This window comes from Episyrphus balteatus, chromosome 3 (assembly GCF_945859705.1).
Source record: "Episyrphus balteatus chromosome 3, idEpiBalt1.1, whole genome shotgun sequence".
Classification (NCBI taxonomy): domain Eukaryota; kingdom Metazoa; phylum Arthropoda; class Insecta; order Diptera; family Syrphidae; genus Episyrphus; species Episyrphus balteatus.
This window is the reverse complement of record NC_079136.1, coordinates 18,689,732-18,704,105: the sequence shown is the minus strand read 5'-3', so window position 1 is coordinate 18,704,105 and position 14,374 is coordinate 18,689,732. Positions and strand designations below refer to the sequence as shown.

General features: G+C 30.9%; 1 protein-coding gene across 5 annotated transcripts in view; it reads right to left on the bottom strand.

Annotated features, from left to right (window-relative positions):
• LOC129914040 (autophagy-related protein 16) overlaps nt 1-11,591 on the bottom strand; it is a 251,766-nt gene extending 240,175 nt beyond the window's left edge. For 3 of the 5 annotated variants that reach the window (XM_055993077.1, XM_055993079.1, XM_055993076.1), the window contains exons 1-3: nt 11,231-11,590; nt 10,804-11,062; nt 10,578-10,740 (exon numbers count right to left, since the gene is read on the bottom strand). In XM_055993077.1, coding sequence (XP_055849052.1) covers nt 10,578-10,740; nt 10,804-11,062; nt 11,231-11,330 — 522 coding nt within the window. In that variant the 5' untranslated portion in view covers nt 11,331-11,590. Of the gene's footprint in view, nt 1-10,577; nt 10,741-10,803; nt 11,063-11,230 lie in introns of all 5 variants that reach the window. The other 2 variants (XM_055993074.1, XM_055993075.1) reach the window with 1 other exon arrangement.
• Nucleotides 11,592-14,374: the final 2,783 nt, after the last annotated feature.

The window sequence follows — 14,374 nt, the reverse complement described above, 5'->3', positions numbered from 1 at the left end:
ATGATTCCAAAGAAGATAAATAGTGAAAAAATCTAATTTCTTATTATGGGAATTGTGTAGTGACCTCTTCAAATAGTATACATAATGAACAACTTTTAATAATATTTTTTAATAGTTATTGACCTAGAGCCTGCTTAAAAGTTTTTCATATATGTATATTCTAATTTTGTATATTAATTTATTTTAATTCAAACACAGGTCTAGCAAAACTTATGAATGTACAAAATATTTCGATAATAAAAACAAATTACCTTTTATTTAAACGCTCACTAATGCACATGATTCAACTTCTCCTTTTATCATACGATATTTGCAACTTTGAAGATAATGGTCGGTCAGTTCCATCGATATTAAAACCATTTTTCTTAATGAAAAGAGTTAAAATTCTTTTTTTTTTTTATTTAATTAAAATTATGTTCAGCAGGAATAAAATTCTGTTTTGAAATATTTTTTTTTTCAAATGTTCCTTTGATTTTTTAAAATAAAGTTTCGCAAACGTACAGTTGCTTTTTGAAATTATAAGTGGAGGCAAGAAATGTATCATTTTAAAAAAACATGATAAAAATATTTATACGTTTTTGACACGATCGACTAATAACTTACACTGCTCAAATGTGAGATGCACTTATTCATTACAATCATACCCTTAAAGGGGTTTTCAATTCCTTGGCAGTGGTATAGTACCTCTGAACAAAATCTTATCAATTTGTATGCAGTGTCCCCAATTCTTGAGAAGGTCGATGAATTGGCTCATGGGAAAATTCAACAGTCAAAAATTAAGACTGTAATTATTTATTCACTACAATATGAATAACATGTCAATTTAAGTTGGTGTTAACGCTTTTAAGGTTGCCACCACCGACTCGGCCGCTTATTTTAAAGTACGGGCGTTAAAAATCTTAAGTCGCAAGAATTTAGCAAACAAAATTTCCAAATAAATTCCTTTGGTAGTTTCAGGATTAAAAAACAAATTTTTTTGTGTAAAACCAAATTTTGATTCTGATTTCATGCGAATCGGAGAGTTTTTGCTTGCCGGTAGCAGACTTCGAAGCATGATTAGTATGAAATCGGATAACTTCCTCTACGGAAGACAACTCTATAGCTCGAGAGATTATCTTTTATGCATTTATTTAAGAATTGAATACAAAAAATGTGCATTGTAAATGGTTGGGTTAGTCAAAGTTGCAATGTGGTAAAGCATCAATCACATTTAGGTTTTAGCCACGCAGTGAGCTGAGCATTCAGAAAAAATTTTAAAAAACATGAAAATGTATGGCAGTGACTACATTGATCCTGAGCGGCTGCTGCCTCTCAGTTATGTATTTTTAAGGTAAAATACAGAGCGGTTAACTACATTATGCTCTAAACTAAATGAATACATAATTTTAAGTTCATGGGTGTAGCAGGTAGGATTTTTGGCAAGAACAAAAATTGAACTATGAGTAACAGTTAAATTTTTTAATCTCACACACTAGGTGAACATTGAACTGTTTTTCCATCTCCTTTAGAGAAGATCGAAAGTTTAAGGCAGCAACTATCAATGGAGTATAAGAAGAGTGATTCAATGGCCATACTTATGCGTCAAATGTTGCAAATCTTAAAAGATCCCAGTACTTTCTACGTTGCCAAAAAGGTGCTCAACAAAGACCTAACTACCACGAATCATCCCGATATATGTACCTAATGGCCAAAATGACTGTTAAGAAGAAGTAATAAATATTGTCGACGCGTGCACTGGCCTACCATTTATCCAAAATTTTTAAATTTGCTGAGAAGGTTGTAAGAATGTTCAATAAAAATAAGCCAGTGTGTACGGACGTATACTCTATTATTGGCATTAAAAAAAAAAAGTTATTTATACCTAATTCACGAAAAAATGAGTTACTAAATCCTTCGAAATAAAACTCTGGCTATGGACCTGGAATTAATATTATGTTGATTTTCAAGAAATAACAGGGTAGTGAAACTCCAGGGTCTCTAGAAGAAATCTGTTTCCAAAATATTCTGTATTTTTATTTCTGTATAACAAGTAAAAACAGCTGTGATTTTAATATTAACCGAAATAAACTATTTTTATTAGATATAGTCCAGTAATTTTAGGTTTTATCTGCGGAAAAATTCCTACTGGGCTCGATTTTGGTATAGACCTTCGTTACGGCGTTGTTATGAAGATGTGAAAAATCGACATTGATATCGTGTCCGCGTTAAGAGTTATAGGGGTCAAAAGGTCACAAAAACTGGTTTTTCACGATTTTCAGCAAAACGGTAAGTCTTATCAAAAAATTTTCAATGCAAGAATTGTAGACCAGATTATTATATATAAAAAGTGTCATGACACTTTTTTTCCTAAGACCCACCGTTTCTTAGGTATAACGATTCAAAAAGTTGAAGTTTAGTTGTAATCGTCATAATCCTATTCCTGAAAAAAAAACTCCTAACTGAAAAGTTCCTGAAATTTCATTATTTTTTTAGCTTGAATTTCGTTCCTCAACTGTTAAGAATATGGGGAAACCAAAAAAAAAAAATGGAAATTTTCGCCATTTTTCCGATTGGGGCCCTTCTCCCGAAACCATTTCCCTGGGAATTTTTGTTTAGAATATGTCTAAAAATATACAGGGTGTGCAATAGAGAATGGACAACCCTAAAACGGCTTATAGCTACACTTATGATTGTTCTAAAAACAGATAGAAAAAAGTTCTATCGCAACCAGTTCATAAAATATGGACTTTTTTTCGTTCAGTGTATTTTAAATTTTATCATCTTATGTTTTCGTTCACTACAACCACGAATGAATGAATTTTATTTATTTCTTTTTTTTATAATTTTCTACAATAATTGGATGAGTACATAAACACTTTAAAAATTTCATAGCTATTGCACATTTTCGTAAAAAAAATTTTGAAATCTGTTTTTTGATGCAAAATGTAAAAAAAGTATTTTATGAAAAATTTTAAACACCTGTGGTATTAAATAAATCTATAGAAACCTAGGTGGCCAACTTTCTTAAAAATATTCTCCTTATACCAGAATATTTTTAAGAAAGTTGGCCACCTAGGTTTCTATAGATTTATTTTATACCACAGGTGTTTAAAATTTTTCATAAAATACTTTTTTTACATTTTGCATCAAAAAACAGATTTCAAAATTTTTTTTACGAAAATGTGCAATAGCTATGAAATTTTTAAAGTGTTTATGTACTCATCCAATTATTGTAGAAAATTATAAAAAAAAGAAATAAATAAAATTCATTCATTCGTGGTTGTAGTGAACGAAAACATAAGATGATAAAATTTAAAATACACTGAACGAAAAAAAGTCCATATTTTATGAACTGGTTGCGATAGAACTTTTTTCTATCTGTTTTTAGAACAATCATAAGTGTAGCTATAAGCCGTTTTAGGGTTGTCCATTCTCTATTGCACACCCTGTATATTTTTAGACATATTCTAAACAAAAATTCCCAGGGAAATGGTTTCGGGAGAAGGGCCCCAATCGGAAAAATGGCGAAAATTTCCATTTTTTTTTTTTGGTTTCCCCATATTCTTAACAGTTGAGGAACGAAATTCAAGCTAAAAAAATAATGAAATTTCAGGAACTTTTCAGTTAGGAGTTTTTTTTTTCAGGAATAGGATTATGACGATTACAACTAAACTTCAACTTTTTGAATCGTTATACCTAAGAAACGGTGGGTCTTAGGAAAAAAAGTGTCATGACACTTTTTATATATAATAATCTGGTCTACAATTCTTGCATTGAAAATTTTTTGATAAGACTTACCGTTTTGCTGAAAATCGTGAAAAACCAGTTTTTGTGACCTTTTGACCCCTATAACTCTTAACGCGGACACGATATCAATGTCGATTTTTCACATCTTCATAACAACGCCGTAACGAAGGTCTATACCAAAATCGAGCCCAGTAGGAATTTTTCCGCAGATTGGGTTAAAAAATGTCTAAAATTACTGGGCTAATACTGAAAAACAAATATTGCTTATCACAAATCTAATAAAACAGGTGTACACGAAAATATAAATAGATATCCATATGACTACTTCTAGGATATATTGTTTTTTTTTTAAGCAATAATAAAATCGCCATTATTTTTAAAAATTGTTTATAGGCCGAAAATTAAAAAAAACGGGTGTTTCTTTGAAAGTCTATTACTATCCTTATACGCTTCTGTTGAAATAATGTAAAAAATGCTTGAAACGAGAGAGAAAAAAAAGTTCTTAATAGGGTCTATTTTAGGATAAACAAAAAAAGAGCTTCAATTCTCATTCCTTGGAGTTGAGAAGTTAGCCATAACCTTAATTAATGTTTCAGACGGTTTTTTTTATCAATTATCATATTTTACTGAAAGACTTTAGTCCAAAAAAACACGCAATGACGAAAATTTCATTTTAAGTAAAACTCCAGCTTAAAAATAAAAATTTTTGTTCATCAAAATGAAAAATAATTGAAGAGCATTAAATAAATCAAACTGCATTAAAATATATTCATAAGAAGAAAAATCCGATGATTACTAGTCTCAAAGTAGTAGAGAATACAAGACTTAACATTTCTAATAAAAATATCTGCAAAATACTTAAAAAAGCATGCTTAGAAAGCAGTTTCACACACCCACGCGCTTTGGTTTGAAAGTTCAATAAAATCAAACATCTCGAATTTCCAAAAAAAATACGCACTTTATTTTGTCCAGTACTGTATTTGTGATGGATGAAAAAGTTTGAAGAACGTAAAAATAAAAAATACTACCGTCTCGCCAAAAATCAAAGTAGCCAGTTAGTCTGGCTGAATACAATGTTGTAGCTGTGGCTGAAGCTTGTAGTACTGCCAATTTTTTTCTGAGGGAAACAACAATAAAAGTTGGCGGCAGCTGAGCAAACAGTTGAGAATTCTTCAACTTGCGCTACAAGCTACAGCCACAGCTACAACATTGTATTCAGCCAGTAAGCCGTAAAAAAAAAACTATTTCCGGAAATAAATAACAAAACCAATCGCCGTTAAATATAAACTACACAGATTGTATTTGAATCTAGTCAGAAAAACCACATTTTTGCTGAGGTAACATGTTTAAAAAACCCAAACAAAATATACTACATATGTATGTACCTACCTATATATCCAAACAAAAAAAGATAAAAAACAATTTTATTTGCATGTAAAAACTGTGAGAACCTAACCACATGGCATTTCGGGAGATGACACCGAACAAAACAATTCATTTTGTGTATCACTTTAACCAGAGATAACAACTGAACCGCGACCACAGTCAAGATAAATCAACATAGTTCCAGCATAAACAATACAGCCAGTTTGAATTCTCATGGAATATTCAAATGAAAACAAAAAAACAACAACAACAACAACAAAAGTTGTATAAAAATAGAACTTTAGTGGTGTCAATTGATCATCCCATCCCTTACTATGTCCCCCCTGCGTCTTTCTAACTTTATGTGACTTGATTGAAAATGAATTGAAATAGAAAATAAACAAATAATATAAGGCAAGTGCAGGCAGAGGCAGGCATAAATAAACGTGTCATTTGCCTTCAGCAAGCCTAATATTGGCTTTCTATTTTGTGATAATGTACACAAAAAATATCGCTCAACTCTTTCTGCGAATAGCGAATTCTATTTATCATTTTTTGCATTTATGACCGCCAATCGAGACAATATTAGGCTATAACGCGTGCGACTTTACATCGAAATCAAGGGCGTACGCAGGATTCTGTTCAGGAAGGGGCAAACTCATTCGAGAACAAATTTCCGTTGAATTTTTGAAGTTGCACTTCGGCGGTGTTGTGGAATGAAAATTCACTTTTTGAAAAGAAAAGTCGAAGGGATTAGCAAGTTGTTTTCATAATTAGTGTAAAACAGTTTTGTTATGGTATGAACCTACAAAGTGAATTTCTGTGAGTAGGTACACGTGTATCCATGTGTACAAACACTCTTTTTTGTATTATTTTTTGTACCACAAATCAGTATCCCGAACAAAAATTTCCAATTATATTGTGATATTGCCCTACGTACTATGGTCAAAAACTCAAGAATATTTAAGTTTTATATATGTAGCATTCATAAAAGAATATACATACATATATATTATTATTTATTAGAAATTAGATGAATAAGAAATGTAAAAAAGTTTTAGAAGTTTAAGAATACACCTTTTTAAATAGTTTTAATCTCCAAACTAAGCATCCTAATTAATTTATTGTAAAGCAAAGAATTTTAAGAATTTTCTTTTGAACATTGTTGGAGCCGTTCAAAAAAAAAAAAAAACAAATAAGTTTTTGTGCATACTTACTTTCAAAAATTTTGTATGCAGTTTTGAAAATATAATTTTTTACATATTTAACCAAAATTTCAAAAACATTCATTAATCCGTTTTAGTAAAATTTATTTTTCAAAATAAAATTTAGGGAACTTTTTTTTAATTTTTAAATTGGTTACTAATATGTAACTTATCGAATGAAAATTTGAAATCACTTATGTCGAATTCCAAACAACTAAAAATTCGATCTGCAGTCGACTTTCAGACGCAACTTTTTCTTAAAAGAATGAAAAAAAATTCGCTACGTTTTTCCGAGGAATCGAACCTTTTTAAATCCATTTTTTGAGATGGATTTACACAGATTTTCACACACACTAGAATTTTGACAAATGCAAAACGTCAAACCAAACTACATTTTTTAAAAGAAATAAAGAACCAGAGCCATTTTTTGTTAATTTATGAGATATAAATTAAATAAACAAATTTTACAAACATACGTTCACAAAAAGAGATCGCTACCTTTTTTAATTTCCTAAATAGCAAAAAGTATCGCCTTAAGTAGCGATCTTTGTAGCGACTGCAAGTGGTTTAAAGGAATTCGACAGAAAACAAGGAAATGGTTCTATGACAAATACCGTTAATAACGTTTGAAAAAATATTCTTTTTATTTAAAAAATCTTTGTCGTTTTCTATTTGCTTTTGAGATTATTGTGTAAAAATCGCAGATTTTTTCTCGCAAATAGAATATTAAATCAAGTTTTGTAATTGTGTACGAAATCTGTTCATATAAAAAAAAAAACATTTTAAAATAAAACAACAACAAATGTTCAGACAAATGTCAAACAGAGGAGTACGTGTGAAAGTGCTGGAGCTTGTATGTGTGAATCTTGATAAAAATCGTGATTCAGATTTTTAAATCTCGAATCATGAAATCTAAGATTTTTCTACTTTTTTCCCTGTTCACCCCCTCTTTTAGCTGTCAGATTCTTTACAAATCTGAGTCTCAATCTCGTAAATAGAAAACGACATTAGTTTCGTTTTTGTAAAAAAAAAAAACATGCTTTACCAATTTGGCCATATCTCATATGGAAAGTAACGTTAATGCATTTTGCAACTTTGCAAAACAATACTTTTCGGCAAAGTAAAAGTACAAAGTGTTTCACCAAAAATTAAAATTTTTGATGTTGGTTTTGCAAAGCAAAAAAGTGAAGTGGAACTTTGCGTAATTTGAAAATTTGCAAAGTAAAGCAATAAATAGTTTCAACTTCTTCTCTTTTTGCTTAAAGAACTACCTATATCTTTTGAAATTTTACTGTACTTTACTTTATCATTTGTTATATTTTTGTTTATAGTTATAGCTTGGATGCAATTTGTTTAAAGAAGAAAATAATAGATTTTTTAATATCAATATAATATCATTATTTTAATTTTAAATGGCAATCATTCTTTGAATAACGCATTATTTTGAACAAGGTGGTTGGCTATGAAGAGGTGCGTTCTTTATTTTACCATAGTTTACTCATGTTTATAATATCGAACCATGGTTCTTTTGTAACTATTTGACAGCTGAGCATCGTTCCTAAACTCATATGAGGTGTCAAATAGTCACGATTCGTAACTATTTCTAACTCACTTCCATGATATGGGTTTAGTGTGTTGATCTATGAAATTAAATGTTTGGTTTTCAAGACAATTCAAACATTTTTATTTCTTTTATTAATCAGCGGAAAAATTAAATTGAAATTGAATTTTTGAAATTTTATAAAGGGATAAAATTTATTTTGAATAAAAACATGATTTTAGGCTACAATAATAGAATTGGCATTATTCAAAATAAAATTAGTCGTTTGGCAGTCATATTTAACAACAAATCGTTCCTAAATGATTTGTTAAAAGAACACAATAAATTCTAGCAATGCCACTAACCATAGTTAAATATTCCTAATTTCAAAATTTATTCATAACTCACGTATATACAGCCATGGACAGAGAAATAGCACACTATTGAGAAAAATCATGCGAATCGAATTTTAGATATTAGGAATGCTTTTTATACATTTTTTTCTTTTGGTATATTATCGAAATAAAGTGATGGAGACAAAAATATCTTAAAAGTACCGTTATTTTCTATATTTATTTGCACTAGCAATATAATGCTTTTTCTGTCTCTTTCGCTAGTGGACACAGAAATAGCACACATTTGTTTAACCGTTAAGTTTTTATTCCGCGTTCCAAAGTTGTAGACGAAAATGCATTCATTTTATTGCTACTATTTAATTAACAAGTATTTTTGAAAAAAAAAATAGGCAGAAAACATCATTAAACTGCGAAAAAAGGGAGAATTACTTTCGAGCGTCATAGTCAAGGGAAAAATCCTTCTTAATTAGCTTAAACTCTAAATTTTTCGAATAAATGATGGATAAAGCCATTTATTTGGAAAGAGCAAATAGAAATTTAAACTCTGAAATTAAATTGCGTTAACTTCTTCCCCGCAAAACTTCCATACGAGTGGATAGAGCGATTACAAAGAAACGCAAATGTTGGCCTTTTAAGTCATCTCGCACGATTTTGCCCGAAGTAAATATAGAATTCGGCGAAAAAAGTGTCAAGCAGACTTTTAAGAAGGATACTTAATGATGCTGAGTTGTACAGACAGGTAAGCAAGAAAAATCCAATGATATAAAAAGACACATGAAAGATCACCTAACATTAGCTATAAAACATCTGAATAAAAACATGCTGTTTTGAATGAGAGTCTTTTGGAGTGATGAAATAAAGGTTAATCGCATTGGAACCGATGACAAAACATTTGTCCATCGCCTAAAATGTTAAAAGGACAAGCCAAAGTAGTATCTCAAGACGATGAAACTAAGAGGATAGGATTTGATGGTCTGGGGCGCATTTTCCTGGCATGGTAAGGACCCATTGGTTAGGTGGATGGCAAAATTGATAAATTCTTTTGTCTTAATATTACATTAGAATACCGAGGAACCATATTTCTCGCCAGTTAATTAGATATTCATACATGACAATCACCCAAACATGCATCAGAAATAGTACAAGATAGGTTTTCGGACGAAAAAATCGATGTTTGCACCTAGCCATCTCAAATTCACAATCTTAACCCCATAGAAAACTTATAAATTGATGTCAAGGTTAAGCGTGGGAAAAGGAAATTCAAAAATTCAAACGATCTTTGGGCCAGAATCAAAGAAGCGTGGTGCCGTACTCCACAAAGTGGATACCAGACGTTAGTTGAAAGTTTACCAAAGAGGTGCGAAAGAACTTTGAAAAACTGTGGTCTACTAACAAGTTACTAACTTAGTAGTATTGAATTTATTGGAAATTGTAAGAATTTTTGCTTAGAAATGATTATTTTTATGATTTTCGGAATGTGGGCTATTTCTTTGTCCACAAGAAAAAAGGGTATTCTCTAGAAATTATATTTTTAAAAATTGAATTGAAATAAAATAATTTATAACTATTAATTTTATGAATTCCCATAAGCTAATGCATGCCCTGATGTAAAAATTATAATATATAAGTTAAAAGGTCCCAAATAAATCCAATTTTTGTAAGAAAAATCAAAAGTGTGCTATTTCTTTGTCCATAGCTGTAGCTATTACTAAACTCTTCATCTTCAAAAAGTCGTTCAAAGCGAGTGATTTTAAATTCACTTAATATACCCGAACTTTACACGAGAAATGGCCATCTGAAATGAAATTTTGTCTTTGCATATTATTGCAAAATTTTTCAGAATTTGAAATGGAAAGTGCATAGTTTTTTTGTTTGGTGCAACGAAATCAAAGAATTCTTTCCAAATTGGCAAAAAATTGCGCTTTTCAGAAAAAAGGAATTTTTGTTATATTTTTCAAAAAAAATAATTTCCTCTTTGCAAATAGGAGTTTGGTGCAACAACAGAATTTGCAAAGTAAAGTGCAAAGTTGCAAAATGCAAAGTGCAAAGTGGTTGGTGCAATATCTTTTAGGAAATTTTACTAAACTTATAACTCAGTAGTTTAGACTTCAGTTCAAGATAGATATAGCCAATCGACAGACAGTCTGGCAGATCAAAAATTTCTAGGGGGGACAACTGCCCTTTCCTACCCTACCTTGCGTAGGCCCTGGATCGAAATTGATAATGAGCTAGAATTAAATGGCACAGGAACTAGAAAGTGGAGACAGACAAGAGGAAGCAACTATTTGTAATTAATTTAAAAGAAAAACCCAACGATAACGAAAACAATTTTAAAAAAATGCAAATCAATCATAAAGATTATATCAATCAATCTCTCTCTCTCACCTGGATACCCCTCATTTTCTCCTCCAATGCACTAAATGCCAACTGAAGTGCAGTATGTTCATCCCGCAAAGTTGTATCCAACTTCTTCAGCTCTTCAAGACTTGATTTCAACATTGCCGACTCCGCTCTCAATATTTGATTCATCTTCATGTGTTCCGCGCAACTAGGACAAAAAGGGAAATAGAAAAAAATGAATATGACACCTTGACCTAAATTCCCAACATACTTTAATTCTTTTTCGGCAATAATTTTGCGCTGTTCCTCAACTTTCATACTCAAATCAACAATCATTTGAGAATTGTCACCTTTACGTTTGTGCAATTCGGTTAAGTGTTTCTGTTCAGCGAGAAGACGCTCAAGAACAGCAAAAGAACCACCCGAATCTTTGCCACCTGTTGCCACAGCAGTTCGAAGTTTTTCATTTTCCACTTGGATTCGCAGATTTTCTGCTTCCAATTGGACAACGGTGTCATAGAAACGATTGTCTATGGAAAGAGAGAAATAATGTATACATTGTCGATTGCAACATCACCCAAATCGAGTTGAGTTTCATTAACATAATTAAATTCAATTATTATTGAAACAATGTCGTCGTGGTTTATCACCTATCATCATTTGTCAGCTGGAAATCGTGTGTAAAAGTGAAAACTTACTTTGTTGAATTAATTCTCTGTGGTAAGAGGATTCGCGTTTATTGCGATCAATTATCCGTGTTATTATAGATTGGCGCCAGTTTGGCGCTTCTGAGGACATTTTTTACTAATCAAAAAATGAAATCACTTTTGTTCCAAAAATCAAAATGTGATGGGTAGAATGTTGGGAAATTTTTTGGACACACGGGAAAAGTGTTTTGGTTGATGTTTAAAGTGATTGACAATTTTCCTCTTTCCGTTTTATAGCTAAAACTGTCGTTTTGTGATTTTCTACTATATTTTTTTTTGAACTTTTTTTTTGTTTTGAGAGAACAAGTTGTGGGTGAGAAATGACAGATGGAAACTTGTGTTTTTTTTTTTTTTTTTTGTGTGTGGCGTTGACGTTTTGAAATGTCATTTTATAGTGTGGAATCTGATTGGAATCTGGAAGGTAGTTGGAAATTTGAGGGAGAGTTTAGAAAATGGAAATGGTTGAAAGATTGACTAAGTTGATACAAAAATCAATGTGGAATCTAGTTGGATTGTGTTAAAAGAAATTTTATTTTAGCTGTTTTTATGTGTTTTAATGAGAATTTCTAGTATTTCTTTCTAAAAAATATGTTATCAGAAAATGAAGTCAGGCAATTAATCTTGTTAATATTCATTAAAGCTTTGTATTTAAAATAAAATAAAATAGATTTTATATACCTACAAAGATTAAAGTTTCATAGGGTGGAACATACACATTTATTGCATACTTTCGGGCAGATTTTGTTGTTCCAATATTATGCTCTGTTTGCACTTAATCAGTTGTTGAAAAAATATCTGAAAATTAAAGCCCCTTTCAAATTTCGGCTTGAGCAAATGAGATAATTATTTCGATTGAAATTTTCCAAACGAACTTCGTAATACGACAATTTGAAACGAGATAATTACTATTAAATGAGGTCTGTATAGGAGAGGGAGAAATAAAAATACAAAGGAGGTCGTGTGCCCGAACTTAAACGAAAATTGAAATTTGAATGTGATAAAAATGTGGAAAACGTTTGATTTTTAATTTTGACGGTAAAATAAATTTAAATGACAACAAGAGGTGGGAATATATTTGCAAAAAACATAATAAAATAGAAAAAAAAATTTAAAAAAAGTTTTTTTTTTCGTTTCTAGCTCCAAATAAATCGCCCTTGACCACATTTAGGCTAGGCGCACGCATGCGATTTTGATCGCGCGATTATTCAGTCGCAAATAAGATGACAAGAATTTCAATGAGTGTAGACACAATTTTCAAATTTTTAATCGCGGGAAGTATGTGTGTTCATCACAGGCATCCACGTGATCCATTTTTGCGACTGAATAATCGCGCGACTAAAATCGCATGTGTGCGCCTAGCCTTAAGCAAGTTGATTTTATGGGCGTTCATGGAAAGAGTAGGATTGGTAAACTTTTTCATTTTGCGGTGTGGTAGAGGTTACGCTTTTTTATGAATAACCCTAATATTTTGTCACCTTCAATGCGAGATAACTCAAATTCTCAAATGGAGCTTATTAGAACTGTTTAGTTTGTTTTTTTATTTTCTTGTACAAATTTGTCAAAATTTAAAGAAATTTAAGCAGACCTTCAAAAAATTTTTGAAGTGAAAACTATCGTAGTGATTTGAAACAAGATAATTGTGCAAAATTTCAATTAATGGGCAAACTTTCTTAAAAATATTCCCCTTAGATATGAAATTTTTAAAGTGTTTACCCAAGTAACAATTTTAAGGTAATTAAATATCGACAATCTAATAACTATAATTGTGCAAAATTTCAATTAATTTCACACTCAATATCCTGATAAAACGGTAAAATGATGTTCTTTTTCTAAAAACGTTATATCTTTTTATCTAGAGCACATAAACATTTTATTGAATTTAATACGAATTCTGATAACAGTTTTTCGTAATAAACTCTTCTAAAGCTCTGTTTTTGATAAATATTTTAAATTAATTTTTTAGTTCAGGACGTTTTCCATAAGAGAGCTGAAAATGTGCTTTTTCGTAGCTGTAGCTGCCACCGTTTACAAGATATTAGGTTTCAGAAGGAAAACAAAATACACGGAAAAGTCGTGTATTTTGTCTTTTATTCAACTTACATTTTTGAATAACTTTTTATGCACACATGGGATTCTTTTGATATATAACTTTTATCCAGTGTTTCAATATAAGTTTTCAGCTCTATGCGAATTTTGTCCATGTTTTACGATAGGCTTAACCGTTTAAGAACAAAAGACACCTTTCGCTGAGACCTAATATCTTCTGAACTATGGCAACTACGAACAAAATCATCCTAAGCCTTTTTCCATCTCTCATCCAATCGCAACAATATTTCATACAACTGTGTTTTCCAGTCTTTGGCGCTTATCAACTATGTCCGAGGGGATAAAGTTGTTGTTTTGTTTAACATCTAGCAAGTAAATTTAAAGCCTTAATTTTTACCAATACTCACGAGTTTGCAAAATTTTGCACAAAACACAGCTATTTATGTAGGTATGTACATCTAAATAAACACACATGTAATTAAATTTATTTAAATTAAAACTTTCACAAAACTTAAAATAATACCTACAAGTTCTTCCCTGTTCCATAAGTATCATGCAGTGATTATCTCTAATACCATAATGGTCACACAATTTTCCATTTCATTTTAATCTATACCTACACTCCCATGAAATTTTAAAAATAAAATGTTCAAATTGCAGTGTAAAACGATCATCATCGGCCAATAACATGTAACTTCAATATTTAAAATGCAATAAAGATAAATTCAATCAAACGCCTCAAAACCCCAGGCAGTAGATATAGTATTAAAATAGACCCCGCTTCAAATTGTTCCCCAAAGAAGTAGGTACCACACGAATCGCATGCTGAAATGTCATTTATAATAATTTTTTCTGCTCCACACGTTTCCTGTTTCCTTAACCCAACCAAAGTGAATCGCCATAGATACCTTCCTACTATGTACTCGCCTCGAATTTATAATTCGCATAGAAATGTAAATTTCCTATCAAGAATCTCTACCAAATGACACTTTTACCAACTATGAAATAAATTTTTCGCTAAAAACTGTTTTTGTGTTCGTTTTATAGATGCGGGCTTTACTCTTGAGACGGTTTTCTTAGCTTATTCCT